The sequence below is a fragment of the Cryptotermes secundus genome, unplaced genomic scaffold (assembly GCF_002891405.2).
Source record: "Cryptotermes secundus unplaced genomic scaffold, Csec_1.0 scaffold1021, whole genome shotgun sequence".
In the NCBI taxonomy this organism is placed as follows: Eukaryota; Metazoa; Arthropoda; class Insecta; order Blattodea; family Kalotermitidae; genus Cryptotermes; species Cryptotermes secundus.
In genome coordinates this window covers 21,260-42,564 of record NW_019720728.1, presented here as the reverse complement: position 1 = coordinate 42,564, position 21,305 = coordinate 21,260, and the positions used below count along the sequence as shown (strand labels likewise).

Here is a 21,305-nt window from a genome sequence, read left to right as displayed (position 1 = left end):
TCATCCCTGCTGAAAGAGGAATTTGTGCTGTTTTATGGTAAGCAATTGCAAATTTCAAGGCATTTTATTTTTCTTTCTTAAATTATAATTGCATTTTCCCCCGGCATATATAAAACTAAACATAAGGCATGATCTGGCCACTGTTTCTTTATGAAAGAATGCTCTGGGGGTAGAAGTGATAGAAGGCAATAAAATCGATTGGTGAAATTTTCAATATCGGCTTAATATTATTGGTGCAAACGTAAAATTTAAATACATAGGTTCAAATGCACTTGTTTTTACACGGGTTGTGACTGATTCAGTTTGGGGGACAATACTCCCCGACCACTCGTCTGAAAGAAACACTGTATCTGGCCCCTGATGGTGTTCTATAAACTAAATTTGGCCCTCGAGATGTATTAGGTTGGCCAACGCTGTCTTACGCGGTAACTGCCTTCTAAAAGAAGTTATTGAAGGAAAGATAGAGGGGCAGATAGAAGTGACCAGAAGACGAGGAAGAAGACGTAAGAAGATGCTGGATGACGTTGGGGACAGAAGAGGATATTCTCATTTGAAGGAGAAAGCTCTAGATTGTATCAAGTGGAGGAATTATTTTGGAATAGACTGTGGACCTGTCGTTTTGACAGATTACAGATGAATGAATGAATATTAAAATTAATATGTAAATGAAAGAATAAAGACTGATCTATCCAAAAATTGTTTATTTTATTCCCAAGCTAAAATTGTATGTTGTTTAAACAATTGCCCAAAACATATAATAATTTTCCTAATTTATGGACTTTCAACTGCCTGCCATGGCTAAACTGTAAGAGATGGATTGGGAAATATTGGAATGAAATGTGTTAATAAATGCAAGCTTCTCAAAAATGCAGTCCATTTTGGTTCATTGCTTATGGTTTAGGAGTTATGACCATTTGTTTATAACAAATATGGCTATTTCAATTCCTCTGTTCACTGAGAGAGACAATGCTATAGCCATTCAACTCACTGACATAGTTAGTTAGTTAGTTAGTTAGTTAGTTATTGGAGAGGGTGGGTTTCCCCATGCACTTAGACCTGTCTTGGTCCATTGTGCTTCCCTCTATGATATTCTACCAGTCTCTATATCCTACCAGTACTGTTGCTTACCATCAGTCCTGCCAAGCCAGCGAGACCGGCTCTACTACCTGAGTGGTATCTATAATGCTTCCCCCATCTACCAGAGGTATTAGCGACTACTGTTGGGAGGGAAACGTCCGTAATTTTGCTCAGTGGTCTCCTTTGGAGACATGAGGTTCTTTTACGTGCCGTAAAGCTACGACACGGGACCCTCGGCTTAAAGTCCCTCCTGGAGGACTTGTTCCCTGAATTTTTCCGCCCTTAAAAATTCGACGACCTCCGCCAGCTATTTGAACCCGCGTACTACGAGTCATGAGGTGGGAACGTTACTTCTAGACTACGGAGGCCGCTTACTCACTGACATAACTACAAACTAAACGCGTTGGATAATTTCAATAAATGCTGTACTGTACATATAGTAATCTATATAAATTTTCAGTTTTAATGTTCAAGGTTCATTTATTCCAATAAAAATTCTAATTTAATACCCTTTTCAACATTACTCCTGGGAACCAAGGTTTCCCAATCACTTTTTTAAAAATAGTTTTAATTTTGGTATTAATGTGGATATGGGGTTAGATGGCTGCCTCCCCCTTCACCATCACCATTGGCTACCATATTGTAGTTTTTTTTTATTGGATTTGGATTGTCAACTATGAAAATACTAAAATCACATACAAGACCACACGGTAACAGTTGAAAGAGGACAACTGTGAATACATCCCTCTTACAGTAAACTGAGTGATGAGCTGCAAGCAGACTTGTACATTTATTCCTTTACATCTGACTAAAGCTTTGAAGTCCTTTTATGAGTTCTGAGGATCTCATGGCAGTAGATTTTAAGCTTATGGGCTTCTGGGATGTGACATTGTATTGAGCCAAGGATGGAAAAACTGCATATAATGTAGGGTCCTCAAGTCCTTGGTTTCTTATGTTGTATATTTTTTCCCCACTTGGCTGACTGTTTCTATGCTGAAGGTGGAGATAATAGGTTCCTCTGAAACGTTGGAAGCAGTCTACCAGACTTCACCACATCTTGTCCTGGAAGACTATATTCTCTGAAACAATTTGTTGCCTGGCAATATATATAAACATGTTAAAATGGTGCAGAACTTGTCTTTATTATATTTCATTTCCATTGTTCACAAACTCATTCCATGTACTGATCACTGGACTAAAATTTTTAAAAAATTTGCCAAAACAAATTTACAGTTATGGGGAAAGGTTAAAAAAAATATGGCTGTCTAGGAGAAATTATGACTGGTGATGAATTTCCCATTCAGAATTTGGGAGTTGGCTTTTAGAGTTCTGGCAGTCTTACCCTGTCACTTGTGGCACAGGGAAAATGGCATATCGAATCCACAGAAGTTAAGATCAATATAATTATTAACTCATTGACATATTAATCTCTTATTTAAATTTCATCTTTTTACCCTAAGCTAATGCCTGGCCTACAAATATTTATAACTTGCAGAATTGGCAACAAGAATTAATCTTGGATGCTGAGTAGATGTGTCACAACAAGGAATAAGAAAATATGATGCTGTTTCTTTTGACAACCAAAATATTTTTTCAGATTTTGGATTTAAAAGGAACAATGTTTCCCTTGTTATAGATAAAGGTAAAGTTGTTCCTTTGCTTAATTAGTTCAGCACTGTGCCAAGGAGACTTATGGGGGAGTGGAGGTATAGCTTTATGATTCTTGGAGGCAAGTGGTCAGCTTCTCACCCCAGCTGCTTTAACCCTGGGGAAAGAGCTCCCGGTACCCAGCGGATATGAGACTGGGTGAGTCCCAGAGCCAGTATTGATGCTGTGGAGAAGAGAAAAATCTTGCACTGCTGGGAATTGAACCCAGGCCATCCAGCCAATAGTCCATCACTGTACTGACTGAGCTCTTGACTCCTCTCTTGTTGTGGGTGCAGAACATTTGATATCTACCTTAATTCCATAGCTTTCACATTTTCATCTCCACTTCTGTTTTCACTTGAATGAAATACTGTCTTCTGGCATGAAATTATGGTAGTTATTAACCAATGTTTCCTTTCATTTATGATTCCAGATCTTGTTCTGCACGTTAAACACACACAAAGTTGACATGACCAAACTTCTTGGAGGGCAAATTGGACTGGATGACTTTATATTTGTACACAGAAAAGGTAAGTGATGAGGTATAGAATGAAACCCTTTTGTAAAGCAACAGTCCATATTTAATTCAGTTAGGAATGTTATGATATCTTCATATTGCCAAAATAAGTAATTAAAAATGATTCAGTAGGTACTGAATAGTGTAAAATAATATATTCTTGGGGTTACTGGTTTTTTGGACTTTATCCCACATCTGGGTTTCTAAACAAGCATGTTTTGAAAAGTGAATCTGTTTCTGTCCTCATGTGAGGGTGTGGGAGACATACTCTCCATTGGAGAAACCATGTCAGTTCTGTAGCATACCAGATGATGGATGAAGTCCAAAAACCCAGCAATTCTTAAGTGTTGTACACTATCATCAGAACACTTCAGGCTCTAATAATGACATTAGTTTCAGTTTGCTGAGGTAAAGATAAAGCTGTCCCTGTAACAGGCCGTGAAGGCGAATAGGGTTGTGAGATGTTGAGGCTCCCGCATTTTCTCTATAGTCAGCCCACAAATGGCAGTAAGGTTGTCAACCTTATGCATCTTTACCCCTTTACCCCCCAGGAAGATTCCTGGTACTCAGGTCTGTTAGGGGCTGAGTCGACCCCATGACCATAGTGTGGCTGGAAGGATTAGGTTAATTGAAAGATCCAGTGACCTTATTGGGAACCGAACCTGCAACCTTCCCGCTTGTAGCATAGTGCCTCAACCAATTATGCTACTGTGTGCTCCATTCAGTTTGCTGAGTACGTACTATAAATCTCTTCTAATGCAGTCAAATTTTAGTATTTTTTATTGAAAGAACCTGTCAGCAACATCAGAAGAATTTTGTTCGCTGAATCCAAATGAATGTTACTGTTATTGTGAGATTTGAGGTTCTCATGCCACTGAGTGTGAAGAATAGTGTTCTGAGGAAAACGATGTCGTGTAGTCTGATAGATATTTATCACTGTCTCAATAGAAACTCTGCCTTCATCTTCAGGTTACACTGGAACCTACCAGACATGGAACAAATAGCAGCACGTTTTTCTTATGGAGTTCAAAGTGTTTGGAGCAGAGAGAATCAGGTCTTGAGAACCTGATTTTAAACATTCGGATTAATTACTCCTTTTACTTGGAAGGGGGGCAACGTGGTAGCGTAGTTGGTTGAGGCACTATGCTACAAGCTGGAAGGTTGCAGGTTTGATTCCCAATGAGTTCACTGGATTTTTCAGTTAACCTAATCCTTCCAGCCACACTATGGTCATGGGGTCGACTCAGCCTCTATCTAACAGACCTGAATACCAGGAATCTTCCTGGGGGATAAAGGGCGGCTGACACGTAAGGTTGACAACCTTACCGCCATTTGTGAGCCGGCTGTCTATAGAAAATGTGGGATCCTCGACATCTCACAATCCTATGGGCCTTCACAACATGTTACAGGGATAGCTTTACTTTTACTTTTACATGGAAGAGATATTAAGCATAAGAACTGAAGATAGACTGATAGCTGATATTCCAAAGGGAATGAAACAAAGATTTCTCTGGAAAGTTGATTATGGTGCGATTTTGCTAACCATTGTCATAAACCTCTTAGAGAATCATTATTTGCTCATAATAAATTTATATTAATTTCCTTTCCACCTCTTCTTTTTCCTCATTCCTGTGTTTTTAAATCATGTTTACTTCTCTTGTTACCTTATTACATTAGAGCCAGGGTGGTGCAGTCGGAATAGTGACTGGCTGCAGGCTGGACGACTAAGGGATCAGAGTTCAAGTCCGGAAGGGGGCAAGAATTTTCACTTCTCCATGTCGTCCAGCAGACCGGCTCTGGGGCCGACCCAGCCTCCTATACAATGGGTCCCAGGGGCTCTTTCCCCAGGGTAAAGCTTCTGTGGCGTGAAGCTGACCGCTCACCTCCAGCTAGTGCCAAGGTCAAGAAAACATGGGTCTGTACATCCACTCCCCCATACGCCTTCATGGCATAGTGCTTAATTAGTTAAGCACAGTGACAACTTCACATTTTTTATCTCATTACATTACACAGAGGCTTAATAATTTTTCCCATTATTTATAAATTGATTTATGTTGAGATTGTCGACATCTCACAACCCTACAGGCCTCCACAGCCTGTCACAGGGATCTCTTTACCTTTTTTTATGTTGTTGAGCTATACCTCCACTTCCCCATACGTCTTCATGGCATGGTGTTAAATTAATTAAGCACAGGGGAAACTTTACCTTTGCAATAGAACTCTTGCTGATTGAACAACATACATTGTACAGTTATTCTCAACCAGTGGGACTTGATGTGGGGCTGGGTGGGACATGAGGTCTCATAAAAATGTTAAATTCTAGTAATAATTAATATGGTATACTAAAATAATGGTATGGCATGGACTGCACAGAAAACAAAAAAATTAAAATGAGACATGCAGACACAAAGACACGAACTGTATAGGCACAGACCACAGAGAAAATGAAAAATTAATTGGGGGGTACACAGACAGACTGCAAAGTGATCTCATAAGTCTCTTATTTTTTCAAAATAAGGAAAGGATGCTACAATTGTATGTAATTGTAAAAATGTTCTTCTTGGAAAAGTGGAGCTTTGTTTTTAATATGGTGGGAATGTGGTTTTTTGACAACCAGTGAGATTCAAGATGCAAAAGGTTGAGAATCACTGGTTTATAGGATTGTTTTGTGAACTATACTATGCTATAAATCCTACTTGGAGTCAGTTATTGCCATTATTCTGTACTGTTATGATTGCCTATTAATTTCTACCATTTCCAGGTCGACCGAAAGAAATTGAGATCAGAAAAACAGAAGATGCACTTGGACTGACAATTACTGACAATGGAGCAGGCTATGCTTTCATCAAGAGAATTAAAGAAGGGAGTGTCATTGACTCCATTAAACACATCCAGGTTAGAAGAAAATAATCATGAAAAAAGTAAATTATCATTTACTGATAATTCAGATCCATTATGCAGAATGTCCTGATCACTCAGTTTAAAAACGACTGCACAACAGCCAGCAAGATAGCAAACAATACTAGATCAATATTGCCTAGAAGAATTATTGGATAGTAATTCCTTACATGTAAATCTCATTTGGTCATTCAAAATTATGTCTGATATCTTTCCCTCTGTGCATTATAACTTCAATGACACACACAATTCTAACTGTAATTACAAAATACTCCTGTTTTGTGTTGAAGAGGTCACTAGTTCAAATCTTGGCCTTAAGACTGGGTGTCCTGGCTGAGGATATGTACGGTTTTTCTCAATCCTTTCAGGCAAATTCTGGGGCAGTAGCCTACATAGGCCATGGCTGATTCCTTCAACATAATTTCCAATTTATTATTCACTGATCATTGTATCACTCAACATTAGATATATGATCACACACATACAGCCCATATTAGGGTCACTGAATGCACTGAAAGGAATTTCATGTTCACCATCCTGTTGGCCTGAACTGGAAACCAGCTGCCATCCTCACCCACCCTACACACATCAACCCTGAAGATGGAGGCAGCATGTACTTCTGCAAGTACCCAAGAGCCTAAGCAAGATCAGTATGAACACCACAGAAACTTAAAATCAGCAGTTAACATTAGTTATATTTTAGAAAATTGTAAGAAATATCCCTCCCCCAACCATTAATGATCTTTATTGTGTTGTTCTGTTATAACTCATTACCGTTATTTAAGTGAATAGTAATTTCATCGAGTGTAACCAGTTTAATATAAAAACGTGTAAATACACAGCATTGGCCTTCTTCAGAAGGATCATAGCATTAAAAATTAAGATTAAGATTAAGATAAAATTAAAAATTAAATCATTTTATTAAATCAGATTGTGAGTCTACCACAGGACACCTTGCATACAACAACAACATTTACTGAGCATACACACAACATCTCACAGATGAGCATATAAAATACTCTACACATTAACGGTTAAAAACGATCCCTGTAACAGGTCGTGAAAGGCTATAGGGCTGTGAGATGTTAAGGCTTCTACATTTTCTAGACAGTCAGCTCACAGATGCTCGTAGGGTTGTCAGCCTTACATGCCGGGCCACCCTTTACCCCCAAAAAGATTCCTGGTACTCATTTCTGTTATAGGCTTAGTTGACCTCAGGGCCATAGTACAGCTGGAAGGATTAGGTCAATTAAAAAATCCAGTGACCTCATTGGGATTCGAATCTGCAACCTTCCAGCTTGTATCATAGTGCCTCAACCAATTACCATAACTAAATTCTTTTTAAAATATTCTTCTATCTTGAATACTCAAGGGAAATCATAAAAATAGCCTGAAGTGGCTTAAACATTAAGTTTATCAACACCCTGTTAGGAAATTGTGCTGTACTAATTCCCATTCCAGTAGTGACCCCTCTTTTTTATTGACAGTCGACTGCATACCTTTCAGCAAGGGAGAAACTGAGTGTATGCATTGATGCCATACAGATTGCTCAGGTACGGAAAGTGGCGTATTTGTTAGGTCTTCAAAGAAAAGTGTTCTATAGTGTTGGAGAACCTTTTGGTGATGGCAAATGCTGGCTGAAACACATAAAAGTTTATTCATATTTTTATATTAAACTGGTTACACTCGATGGAATTACTTTTCAGTTAAATATGAAGAAATGTGACTGATCAAGATGCCTTTCATTAAGATAAATCATTACTTTCTTGTGCTAGAGGACCAGTGTATATGTCCATGCTGCAAAAGATGTTAAATTGAAAACTGCTATTCAGAGCTGAATAATACACATTGTGCATTATAGAAATAGGAATCAAATGGGTATTTTTTATAGTTCAGCTGTTGCATGGAAGTTAGAAATATTGCGAAGAGGGATGGACCCTGACATAAAATGTGAAAAAATCTCATTTAGTCACAGAAAAAAACTAACAACTCCTAGAATTAAATATTATATATACTTATTGTAGGTTGGTGACCATATTGAAAAGATCAACTCTGAGAATCTTGTGGGAAAACGACACTTCGAAGTAGCAAAAATGCTCAAGGAAATTCCAAGAGATAGCACATTTACAATTAGACTTGTGGAACCACTTAAGGATGGCTTCAGTAAGTATCATGGATAACAAAGTTGAATATTCTTACGAATAAATGTATTTTAATTTGTAATTTGAAGTTATATCACTCAAAACTACTGACAGAGAAAAACAATAGTCAATATTACTGAGATTCAGAGAAAACCTGTCAGATTTGAGGTTCCCATACTGGTATCAAGATTATAGTCTTCTGGTATGTGATGCCATAGAGTTTGGTAGGTCAGGAACCCCGAAAATGGAGGCAGCAGGTTCCTCCAGAATGTTGGTATCCACATACAAAACAACATGGCATCTCATCCCAGAAAACATGTTCATTTTTGCTGTGAAGTATCGTAATTACAGTCTTTGACCTACAGTTTATCAGTAAACCATTGACATTGCAAATGAAAATATTCTGAAAATATCTAGCTCTGCCCTGCAGGTATCCAATGATATAAATGGTAGTTGCACTATGCTACAGTAGTTGTGTAACTCAAAATTTTTGTTACTTGTTAGGTTTCACCGCCTCTAAGTTTCATTGCAAATATGTAATTCTTTTAACTTAGTACCATTTGTTTTATACGTTTACAAATCAGTTTTTTATTTCAGACAAATAAGTTAATTATTTTTTTGTCTTCGCTAGAAAAACTAAATAAAATTTATGTGAAACATTAATGCAAAACCCATGTGACTCATTTGACATATACAGTCTTCAGTGCATCTTCACAGATTATTGGTCAAATCACCACTTAGTACATGCTTTCATATAAATGCATGACATGTTTCGGACACAGCACCATCATCAGGTATATGTGTTGAAGGAAGATAGTACCCTTGTTACTTTATTTGCCTTTAGTTAATGTGGGACCAAAAGGTGATTCTCGCAAGGGGAAGAAGGCGAATTATGGGACTGGCAAGGAGACACTCAGGTTTAGAGCCAACGGAGAGGCTCAGATAGAGCAGGTGAGGATGATCATTTTAATTTATTGTAGCCTTTGCTTGGTCCGTATAGTTTGCTTGCTGTCTGAAACCACAGAGTTTGTTTATTTGTAGTTCCTTATCTTGACTGCACATCGTAAAACAATGAACTGGGAGGGCTCAATCAATATGTGACTGGTTATGGACAGGACAGCAGAGGCAGGAATTTCTGTCTTTGTTAACATATCTAAACCACATATAGTGTCCACTCATGTATCCAGTGGACCAAACAAATGAGGTTTGGTTCCTAACCTGAGGCAGAGATATTTCACTTCACTGCCATGTTCAGTCCACCTCTTTGGCTGACACAGCCTCCTATCTGGTATGTACCAGGCACTCCTCTTTGTGGGGGATAAAGTGGCTGGAGCATGAAGCTGAATGTTTTATTTCCGTTCACCCACATATCTTCATGGCGTGATGGTTTAGTGTAGGGACAGTTTTACCTAACCGTTTGTCAGATGATAATGTAAGACAGTAATATTACGTTAACATTTTAGAGGGCTTATTTTTATATCTGAATAGTATTAGTAACTTATATTTTGCCAGTGAAACTAAGATCACTAACCATGAATAACAAGTGCAGCTGAGTCAGCTTTGCCATTAACATACTTTCTCTGTTGTTGAGTGAGGGCTAATAATAATGGCCACCTTTGCTGCTGCTTTGCATGTTCATGTCTTGTCAGAGAGAATAAGATGTACCTCCATGTTTCTGTGGGATACAAAGCTAAGATATAAATGCTTATATTGTTTTAATGATATATGCATTATTCATTTTTTGTACTTGACTTACATTGCTGAAATCCTATTCTTTCTTATGGGAAGCATGGTTGCAGAGAAAATACAAAAGAAATAAGCAAATTTTCAGGAAATGTTGCCAGTACAACAACAAGACATGAGCTAAAGTTGACCATGGTGTGGCATGAATCAATTGCATGCTGATAAACAAGAAGACCATGAAGTATCACAGAAAACTTGTTGAAGAAAATTTGTGATTGTTAATGTATTATTCGAAATTCAGCTATAAATAAGAAAAACCATAAACAAAAAATTTGAGAATATGGAGGAATGACTGTAGATTAGTATTATTTGATTTACTGTTATGTGTAATCTAAGATTTTAAGAAAGTGTTATAAAACAGACGGAACTACTGTAAACAGATGACTTGTAATTCGCTACTATCATTCTAAAAATCTCTGTACTTGGCTTGTCACTGCTAAAATATAAAAATAAAGTTGTTCATTTCAGGCTTCCGATGAACAACAAGTTGCAATTGACAAAATCAATAACTTACTGGAGAGCTTCATGGGAATAAATGATTCAGAACTTGGTAAGGCAGTTCAGTCTAAACTAAGATTATTTTCTGGTTAGTTACTACAAGACAGAGAATCGGCTTCTTCTGTATTAGGTGCTTTTCTCTTTAACATATTATGATCATATCTTAAAATGAACCTTAACCATCTTTATGTCTTACATAGTTTTATCAACACTGTCACTTCAAATAACACTCAGAGAGTGGAAATAATTTTGTGACACAGATGTCAGATATGCCCATTTAATTTAACACATTAGTGTTTCGTGCTCTCAGCCCAGTTTTTCTTCAGAGTGTTTAAATCATGAATTAGATTTCACGATAAAGATTATAGCCTCATGGGATATGTTGCTGTGTAGGTCAATACATGGGTACCAGTGTTTTGGAGCAGCCTCTCCACAAAGTATATGGTGTCATATCCCAGAAGACTATAATCTTGATATTGGCAGTGAGAACATAAAATCTCATTACCACATTTAACTACATTAAAAGTGTCAGAATTTTGTTATGGTAAGAAGAGCAAAGAGTTAATCTAGTTAATTGTTGGAGTATAACATTTAAATATGAATTCATCAACAGAAATTAGAGTGTATCTGTGTAAGATTTGAGGTTTCCACGGCGGTGACTATGAAGAAAGCTGTCTTCTGGGATGTGGTGCCATATAGAAATTGTGTTAACCGACGTTTCAGAGGAACACAGTCTGTTGCACCTGCTCTGCTGGTTCGCTCGCGGATTTATTCTTGTCTTCTACCCTGAAGATGGAGGCGATACGTTCCTCCGAAACGTCAGTTAATACAATTTCTACACGGCGCCACATCCCAGAAGACGGCTTTCTCCCTAGGGTGTATCTGTTCACACTTCAATACAAGACTTAATACAAAGTGAAACTTTATTTAAAACCATTGTTCTATAATTTGTCCATCATCTGAGTTTATTAAATGCACTACATTTCAGAATCTAATCTGGTTCTGTTTCCATCTTCAGCTGAATGGGATACAAAAGGAAACCTACTCTGCGGGGTCCCTCAGTAGAGCCACTCTAAACTGTAAGCTCTACCAAGGGGCCCAGTAGGTGGGTTTTATGAGATTTGAGGTTCTCATGGTGCTGACTATGATGATTACTGTCTTCTGGAATGTGAGGCCATGTAATCTGATAGACTTCACCAGTATTTAGGAGGAACACTCTCCTTCATTGTAGAATAAGATACAGGGAGTATAATTCTTTGAAACATTGGTAAGCATCTGCAAGACTACATCCCAGAAGAGTAGATTTTCTTCTGTATCCTGCTCATCTGAAGATGGAAATAGAACCATTTTTGGAAATGCATTGGTTTAATAAAGGTGGATGATGGACTAAGTCCAAAATAATGCTTTTGACATCATGACCTATTCACTGTATTTACAATCTTGACGGCAGCATAGTTTTTGTCTGGAGATCGCTGATACAAAGACTGAAGAACTGGGGGGGGGGAACAGGAAAGTGTCTGCTCTTATAACCCTTTACTTTGTGCCATTTCTTTTCAGCTACACTCATCTGGGAGCAAGCACAAGGCAAAACAAACAGCATGGATTTTGCAGAAGCCATAGACAATTCAGAACTGGAAGAATTTGGATTCACAGACGATTTTATTATTGAATTATGGGGAGTCATTACAGATGCACGATCTGGACGTCTCAAATGAATTAAAAGTGCATTTGGAGTAGGTCCACATGAAGTTGGTGTTTACATATGGAGTACTGCAGTTTGCAAAATGAAACTATGCGTTTTGGGAAGAGTATGATACTACGATTATTCCTTGTTTGAAAATGGGGATATTACAATGCTAAATGAAGAATTTCTTATCAGAGATACAAAATACTTTAGAAATGTATTATAAATTATATGACTAACAGTTGTAAGTAGAACAGAATATATAGATTTATAATATATAAAATCTCCATCATCTCATTTTTATCCTTTTCCTCTTCATTAAACCATCAGTTTGGATCAGTATTTTTGTATATTTGTAATTTTTATGTATGCCAGAGCTTGAATTATTGTGGTATTTACAGAGTCAGTTCATCATCGTCACTGAATAAGAATTCAGTTCAGTAACAGTTTAAAAACTACAACTTTTTTTTTATATACACATCTCTTTTAGGTGTATTTGCAGCAGTGTGTCCACTAACTTCGCCAACAAGCAGCAGTCGCTTGGTCAGTATAGTTCACTTGTGGACTCAAGCCAGAGTTTGTTTGTTTGTTTGTTTGTTTGTTTGTTTGTCTCAGCATGTACAAAAAACAACTTGATAACCACTGAACATATTTTCATGAAAGTTCTCTTTGGAGAATTTTATAAAAAAATAAATATTCACTTACATCACACAAGTTTAGTAATGACCACGTTACATAAACCTCTTTGTGTTTCTATATGTTTCTTACGAGTAACTTGCTAGAGAAAAGAGTGTTTCAAATTAAAATTGTATAGAATGATATAGCACACATTCTATATCCATTATAGTTTCTTGTAAGACTCAGTCATCAAGATAACTGAACAAAATCTGTATTATTGTATGTTTGTATTTATGAGCTTGTATATTCTGCAATCAATGGTGGCCTCCCTAACACATTCACAATTGGTATAAACACAAAAATATGTTAATGCAGCTAATTAGCAGCACTTAAAAATTTTTCCAGAAGGAATGGTTCATCATGAGATATTCAGTGAGACCACATGAGACATTCATTGAGACTTGTGTTGAATAGTGCTTTCAGCAGTAATATAATGGATATTGCCATATCCAGTAGGAATGAGCCATTGAATAATACTGCAAAAATTTCCACAAAGAATATATTATTTTGACCTTAATGCAGTGTAGTTGTCGCGCTTGGCTCTTGGCAGGGATCAGAAGCAACTGAGGCAAGAGAGAACTGAGGACCAATAATGGATAATTTTTTTATTGTCAAAAATAATTGTAAATACCAAAAATGCCTTGGCAATGCCCATCTGTCCCTCTATAGCACATTCAGTGTATAATTTTTTTTTTTTTTAACTAGGATACAAAAGTGGCCTAGGCAATGCCCATCCGGCCTTCTGTAGCACATTCTAAAATCTTCTCTTTCTATAGTAGCGGTGGGCCCGCGGTTAATTCACATCTTAGCATAAATTTGAGAATGTTGTGAGTGGTCCGTGCCATTTCCTCTTGTTCTTTCCTTACGTATCCGTTTTAAATATATATGGGAATGTTGTTTATGAAGTAGCAGATGCCTTGCAGAAATCTCTTTTCTTCTAGCCTCAAGAGCTCTGTGACTGATTTTGGGTAGTTCTTTTTACTGTTCTCGGAGAGGATGCCCATCATTATTGCCCTTTGGTCGTCACACTGTTTGCAATCCCAGAAAATATGTTCCTCCGTTTGCAACCCGTCACCACATTCACATTCGGCCGTGGGCACAATGTTAAATCTGTTTAGACTTACTTTAAGACTGGTATGTCCTGCTCGCATACGGTTTATTGACACGAAGGCACGGCGGTTCATTTTTATCTGACTAAACCACGGAGTAGAGCCTTTCCTATAGTACCTTTCAAAGTAGCGTTCTCCCCTTTCTTGTTTGGTGTTTTGACAAAAGCTGTGGAGTTCTTCTTTCCCTTTCATTTTCCACTCGGTTTTAAGATCAGCCACGGGTAGTAGTAGTTGGCTATCTCTGCCTTCTTTAATTGCTAGCTTTGCCTGCGAGTCGACCCTCTCATTAATTTCGACTCCACAGTGCCCCGGGATCCAGTAGAATTGGATTTTTTTCCCTCGTGATTCGAGTCTCTCTGTTTTATCCTTTAGCATGTGGATGATGTGCGATGCGTTGCTTATTTTAGTGGGGTTACCAATGCTTTGTAACACGCTTGCCGAGTCCGAGAAAATCGTGAAGTTTTGCCCGGATTCTGTTTTTTCGATGATTTCTAGTGTTTCGGCAATTGCTAATGCTTCTGCAGTGAATATGGACGCTATCTTGGATATTCTGAATTTCATTCGACGACCATCGTTTATATCTATCAGTGCCAATCCTACAAAAGGCTTGTCCACCATTTTTGAGCCGTCCGTGGCGAAACTTTTGCTGGTCCTAATTCTTTCTTGGAATATCTTGTAAAATTCCTTGTTATGATCTTCTGTTTCCTTTATTTGTCTTCCCTCATCGAACGATACTCTAGCCTCGTAGAAGAGACTTTCGTACGTGTAGTCGTAGGCCTTGGGACAGTTCCCTGATTGGATTAAATGCCCAAGAGGGGATACCTCTTTGTAACATTTGCTAATGACTGGTAGTTCATTTTCTCCTCTCCCTGGGTTATCGTGTAGAGCTGATAATTCTTCCAGCAGCTGGATCATTGGATGATTGGTTGATGTATAACACCTGGACACGTAGTTCTTTCCCAACTGTTTAAATCTACTAAAGATTGGGACTTCTTTGGCCTCAGCTAGCATTACATTGGTCGGGGTGCTACTCCTGTAACCCAGCGCTCCACGAATAGCCCTATATTGTATCTTCTCAAGCTTCTGAGCTTGTTTCTTCTTAAGTTTATGAAATAAAAATGCTCCATATTCCATCCTCGACCTTATCAGTGCCTTGTAGAGTCTAATTAAAATTACAGGATCCGCTCCCCACCAGGTGTGCTTCACACAGTTCATGATTTTCATCGGGTTTTCGCACTTCCTGACTATTGCGTTTATTTCGTCCTCCCAGTCTAAGTTGGATTTTAGGTGCAGACCTAAAAATTTTATTGATTTGACTGAGGAAACCTTTTCCCCTTGTACCTTAATCTCCCATTCTCCTTCAGTTGTACCTTTTTTATCGAAGATACACAGTTGACATTTTTTTGGTGCTATTTCCAAGCCACTTTCCTTTAGATAGAGTTCAATGCTTTGTATGCTCTTTTCAACTTCTGCCACACCAATTCTGCTACATCTGTGAACTGAATAAATTGCAACATCATCTGCGTATTCCAGGATTTTGCAGTTCTGGTTGATTTTGGATTTCAGTCCAGCCATATAAAGTGAATATAAGGTTGGACTCAGTACGCTACCTTGGGGTAAGCCTTTGTATGTCCAGTCTTTGAGCTCTACCCCCCCGTAGTTTGCCTCTAATTCCCTTGCGGAGACCAGGTTAAATATAAAAGCTATCAGGTTTCCCGAAAAGCCAACGGCTTTGAGTCTATCCATCAAAGTGCCGCAGTGGACGTTGTCATATGCGCTTTTAATGTCTAAGAATACGGCCGATACTGTGTTCCGTTCTTCAAACGCTTTTATTATTTCAGTTGTTAATATAGCTAGGTTGTCTGTGCAACCCTTGTTTCGCCGAAATCCATATTGTGATTCTGAGAACTTCATATTCTTCTCTAGCCACCAAGATATGCGCATGTTTATCATCCTTTCTAGCACCTTGCACACGCATGACGCCAACGATATGGGTCTTACACTAGTCTTATCTGGTTTAGGGATAAAGAATACTCTATATTTTTTCCAATCATCTGGGAACACTCTTGCTCTTAAAATGTCGTTATAAATTTCTAGCAGGATTTCTAAGGCTTCCTTTGGTAAATTGCGTATTATGGCGTAATCTATTCCATCCCGGCCCGGGCAGGATCGGACTTTGAGGTTTTTAATTGAGTAGAGGAGTTCTTGGATTGTGTATTCTGAGTCGAGGAATGAATCCTGATTTTCGTAATTGAATGCCGGTGCTTGATTGGGTTCATCCAGCCCGGAGCATAGCTTTCCAAAGGTCGTTATGGCAGAATTAATTAGTTCTTCTTTGCATTCTCGTTCCCGATCTGTCTTGTTAAATCTGTATTTTAATCTTTTCATTCTATCCCAGATATACGATGGGTTTGTGAATTGATTTAATCCATCGCAGAAGTTTTTCCAGTAATCTTGTTTGATTTCTCTCAATCTATTTTTTGCAATAACCGCTACCTTCTGTATAAAATTGAAGTGAAAATGATCAGTGTTGCCATCTGTTGAGTTCCACAGATGCTGGCCTTTATTATTTGCACATCTTAAAACATCCATAGTTCTGGAGTGGTTGGAAATAGGATCACTGTTGTATTAATGTTTTTGGCATGACTTCCTAGGTATGGCAGACTGGTTGCAAAATACTCTGTATAAGATTCCAAGGCAACATATAAAACACAAAAAAGTTGCCTAATATTTTATGGTGATGTGTAAAATGTCTGATTTGACATGTAATGTCTATAGTTTAAAATTCCTTCTTGTCTCCTCTGTTCTCTAGCTAAGGTATGATTCGTAAGGCAAACATAACCAGTCTGCTTATAGCCAATCACTGTGTCGTTGCTTGACAGCTGTTTTAATGCATAAAATGACCACCATGGTGGCACATAATAGAAAAAATGGGAGATGTTACATCCTCTTACAATTTTTGTACCTTCATCATTGTTTTTGTTGCTGAACAAAGGTGATGTGTATTCATAAGACTGTCATGATAAAAATCATATCATTATATCACTTTATTTTAACACCAACCTGGGCAAAGAAAAGATGGGCATGTGCAAGCAGGCCAGTGTAACAGAAACATGACATATTTGTGGTTGTGCCAAGATAGTAACCCAATTAGCCTATGACTTCTGCCTATGAATTCATTATATAACAATAATCCCATAATCAGAGGCGGTGACATTGTCACAAAATGAACTATAACAAGAAAACATGTGTACGTATGTCTATTGAAGAGCCATTACTGTATGCGAGCTCTTTACAAAATTTTCCGCATTAGAGTGCTACAGGATAAGTGTGAATGTGCAGAGATCCCTGTGTCTGCCAGGAAGGTAAGCTGTTGTAATCTTGTATATTTCTCACACAGTTACTTTGGAAGACATACAACATTGATGTTTTATTTCAGGGGCAGCTGGTTCAATCTTGTCTGGAAGAACAACTATCCAGATGAGATTTGTGATTTTCCTCAACTGGACACTGAAAATGGTGCTGTGTAAAAGGTGACAACTTCCTCCTCTTATTTAATAACTAGCCTTGCACCTCCACATATGATAAAAGAAAATGTTGAATATTGTATGTTTTATTTAGCATTGCTTCCAGTTTTTGTCCATATTGCTTTGTATATTTCTCACATGTTGGTTTATGGTTTTATAATATTACTGTGCATATTGTGAAATTGCTACTATCCAAGTTCTGATGCCACAAACTTGGAGATAGATATACGTTCCTGAAACATTTTTTATTTAGTGTTTAAATTTCCTTAACACTTTTATCCCCGTACATTTCCTAATACAATGATCTCTTGAATATTCCTAGTAATGGGGTGAAGGAGTAATGCAGATTATTAAAACAATAGATAATCCAAAATACCCACTATTCATCATGCATGCAATCCTGAAAACCACTCTTACATGTCCCCTTTAAATTATATTTGTAATAATTTCATGGAAGTAAGTCTTCATTCATTCATTGTTGGAGGAGGTGGGTTTCCCCATGCACTTAGACCAGTTATTGGTCAATTGTGCATCCCCCTTTAATTTCTACTGTCTCCATACCCTACCGGTACTGGTGCCCGTTATCAGCCCCTTTCTGCAAGCGAGGTTGGCCCTCTACTGGCAGTGGTATCTGATAATTAGTCCCTTTCTGTCAGCGAGGTCAGTCCTCATCTGGCAGTGGTACCTAATACTTTCCCCATGTACCGGAGGCATTGGAAACTACTTGGGCGGGAAAATTTGCCTAATTTAGCTCAGAGGTCTACTAGAGACATGAGGTTCTTTTATGTGCCATAAATCTACGACACGGGACCCATGGCTTAAAGTCCCTCCCAGAGGACTTGTTCCCCGAATTTTTTCCGCCCTTACAAATTCCATGACCTCCGCCGGGTTTGAACCCGTGTACCTTGAGTCATGAGGTGGAAACGTTACCCCTAGACTACAGAGGCCGCAAGTAAGTCTTTATATTTGTGTTATGACATGTTCTGCATTCTCTGGTTCAGCCCAAGGAAAGATCTATGGAATATCAAGACCCTTGTACTGTACCATGATTGTGTTACGATTTTTATATTGCTTCTTGTAGTACAACATGGAGCGTAGAAAAATATGTGCTGCCTCAGGATACCATTCAACCCATAGGCAGAATAAATTAAAATTCTTAGTTTTACCAGGGAACTAACACAGTATGTTTGTTTTCATTCCTGATGTAATGGCTTAATTATGTATTGCTTAGTCATTGTTGCTTCTGTTACCCTCATCATAATTTAATTAATTCAGTTTCAGTTTTCTAACTGTAAGTAACCAATAACAGGGAGCACTATTAAATCGACTCAGAAACTAAAGAAGGTGTTCACTTCAGAATTCATGAAGCCAACTTTCTGATCACCTACTTCTAGTTCTAATAGTCTGTTGTTGTTGATATCACAGTTAAATGTTGTAAATTTATAATCCAACTATGGATTCAAGTTTGGCCTGTGTCTACATTAACTTTCTTAGACATAACCCCAAAATTTAGTGCCTTCACCATATTTCTAATGGTCACTGCTGAATTATTTCTAGCTTTTGAGACAACATGTTCTACTTTTAGAGGCTTTGGCATGGGCAGGAAAAGTTGGGATATCCTGCATTATTGAGTTCGCTAGAATGCTGCACAATAAATATATTTGCAGCAGACATTTCTTGGAAAGTGACTGTTCTACACCTGAAAGGATAGACCTGAACAGAGTGGCAATTCCATGTGGCTGAGATTTGGCTTCACATTCAGCCCTACAACCATCTGCCCCTTTGTTACATACCCATTCTTTTGGTCCCCTGCCTTCAGTTCTAAATGTCCTGCCTCCCACCAGAACCTATCGCAACACACTGGTGCCCTCTTCTGGAACACATTCCTATTCATGCAGGCAGTCCATCTATCACCAGCAGATTTTCGTTATATTGTTCCATTCAGTATTAACATAAGATTCATAAGGTGCTTTAAGTTACTTAATTACTTTAGTACTTCAGTATTAAACTTCTATATAAGATGCAAAACCATCAGGCATTTCAGGAATAGAAAGAGGGAATATCTGAAAGACAAAATTGATGAGCTTGAAATGAACAGTAAGAACAAGAACATTAGAGACCTGTACAGAGGAATGAATGACTTTAAGAGGGGTTACCAACCTAGAAGTAACTTACTGAAGGATGAGAATGGTGATCTGCTTGCAGATTCCCACAACATTTTGAACAGCTGGAAGACCTACTACTCTTTAGTTATTGAATGTACATAGGGTCAGTGATGTTAAGCAGAAATCCATACAGCTGAGCTGTTAATACCTGATTCCAGCCCTTTTGAGGATGAAATTGCTATTGCAAAATTGAAAAGGTATAAATCGCCAGGTAGTGATCAAATTCCGGCAGATCTTCTTCAAGCAGGAGGCAAAATATTATGTTCTAAGATCCATAAGCTAATTACTTCTATTTGGCATAAGAAAAAATTGCCTGGTCAGTGCAAGGAATCTATCATTGTACCATTTGACAGGAAGGGTGATAAAACTGACTGTAGTAATTATCACTGCTATCAATTTCATACAAAATTTTATCCAATATTCTTCTCTCAAGGTTAAGTCTATACATAGATGAAAGTATTGGGGATCATCAGTATGGGGTTCAGTGTTACAGATCAGACCTTTGCATTCATCAGATACTGGAGAAAAAATGGGAGTACAGTGAGACAGTATATCAGCTATTTGTAGACTTCAAGAAAGCCAATGATTCAGTTAGGAGGGAGGTATTGTGCAGTATTCTGATTGAGTTTGGGATACCCATGAAACTAGTTAAGCTGATTAAAACGCGTTTGAAAGTTATAGTGAAGTCCATACAGGTAAATATTTGTCTGATAAATTTCCTATCCAGAATGGTCTAAAACAAGGAGATGCTTTATCACCACTCCTTTTCAACTTTGCTTTAGAATATGCCATTAGGAAGGTCCAGGAAAACCAGGTGGGACTGAAATTAAATGGGACACATCAGCTGTTGGTCTATGCTGATGATGTGAATCAAGATACCATAAAGAAAAACACACAAACTTTAATTGACGCAAGTAAGGAGGTTGGTCTAGAAGTAAACAAAGAGAAAACTAAGTATATGTTGCTGTCTCATCACCAAAATGCAGGGCAAAATCATGACATAAAAACAGGAAACAGATGTTCTGAAAATGTGGCACAGTTCAGATATTTGGGAATGACGATAATAAATCAAAACCTGATTGAGGAGGAAATTAAGTGGAGATTGAACTCGCGTAATGCTTGCTACCATTCAGTCCAGAACCTTTTGTCTTCTTGTCTGCTGTCCAAAAACATAAAAATTAGAATATACAAAACTATAATTTTGCCAGTGGTTTTGTATGGGTGTGAAACTTGGTCTCTGACATTAATGGAGGAACATAGACTGAGGGTGTTCGAGAACAGGGTGTTGAGGAGAACATTTGGACTGAAGAGGGATGAAGTGACAGGAGTTTGGAGAAAACTGCATAATGAGGAGCTTCATAACTTGTACTCTTCTCCAAGTATAATTAGAATGATCAAGTCAAGGAGAATGAGATGGGCAGGGCATGTAGCACGAATGGGGGAGACAAGGAAGACAAGGTGGGAAAGCTAGAAGGTAAGGGTCCACTGGGAAGACGAAGGTGTAGGTGGGTGGACAATATTAAATTGATCTTTGAGAGAGAAAATGGGATGGTATGGATTGGATTGAGCTGGCTCAGGATAGGGACCAGTGGAGGGCTCTTGTGAACATGGTAACGAACCT

General features: G+C 38.1%; 1 protein-coding gene across 1 annotated transcript in view; it reads left to right on the top strand.

Moving 5' to 3' along the window:
• LOC111872889 (PDZ domain-containing protein GIPC3) overlaps positions 1-12,490 on the top strand; it is a 77,257-nt gene extending 64,767 nt beyond the window's left edge. Inside the window, exons 2-7 of the mRNA XM_023867148.2 lie at positions 3,158-3,254; positions 6,003-6,136; positions 8,164-8,302; positions 9,125-9,231; positions 10,492-10,573; positions 12,079-12,490. Coding sequence (XP_023722916.1) covers positions 3,158-3,254; positions 6,003-6,136; positions 8,164-8,302; positions 9,125-9,231; positions 10,492-10,573; positions 12,079-12,236 — 717 coding nt within the window. The 3' untranslated portion in view covers positions 12,237-12,490. The remainder of the gene's footprint in view (positions 1-3,157; positions 3,255-6,002; positions 6,137-8,163; positions 8,303-9,124; positions 9,232-10,491; positions 10,574-12,078) is intronic.
• Positions 12,491-21,305: the final 8,815 nt, after the last annotated feature.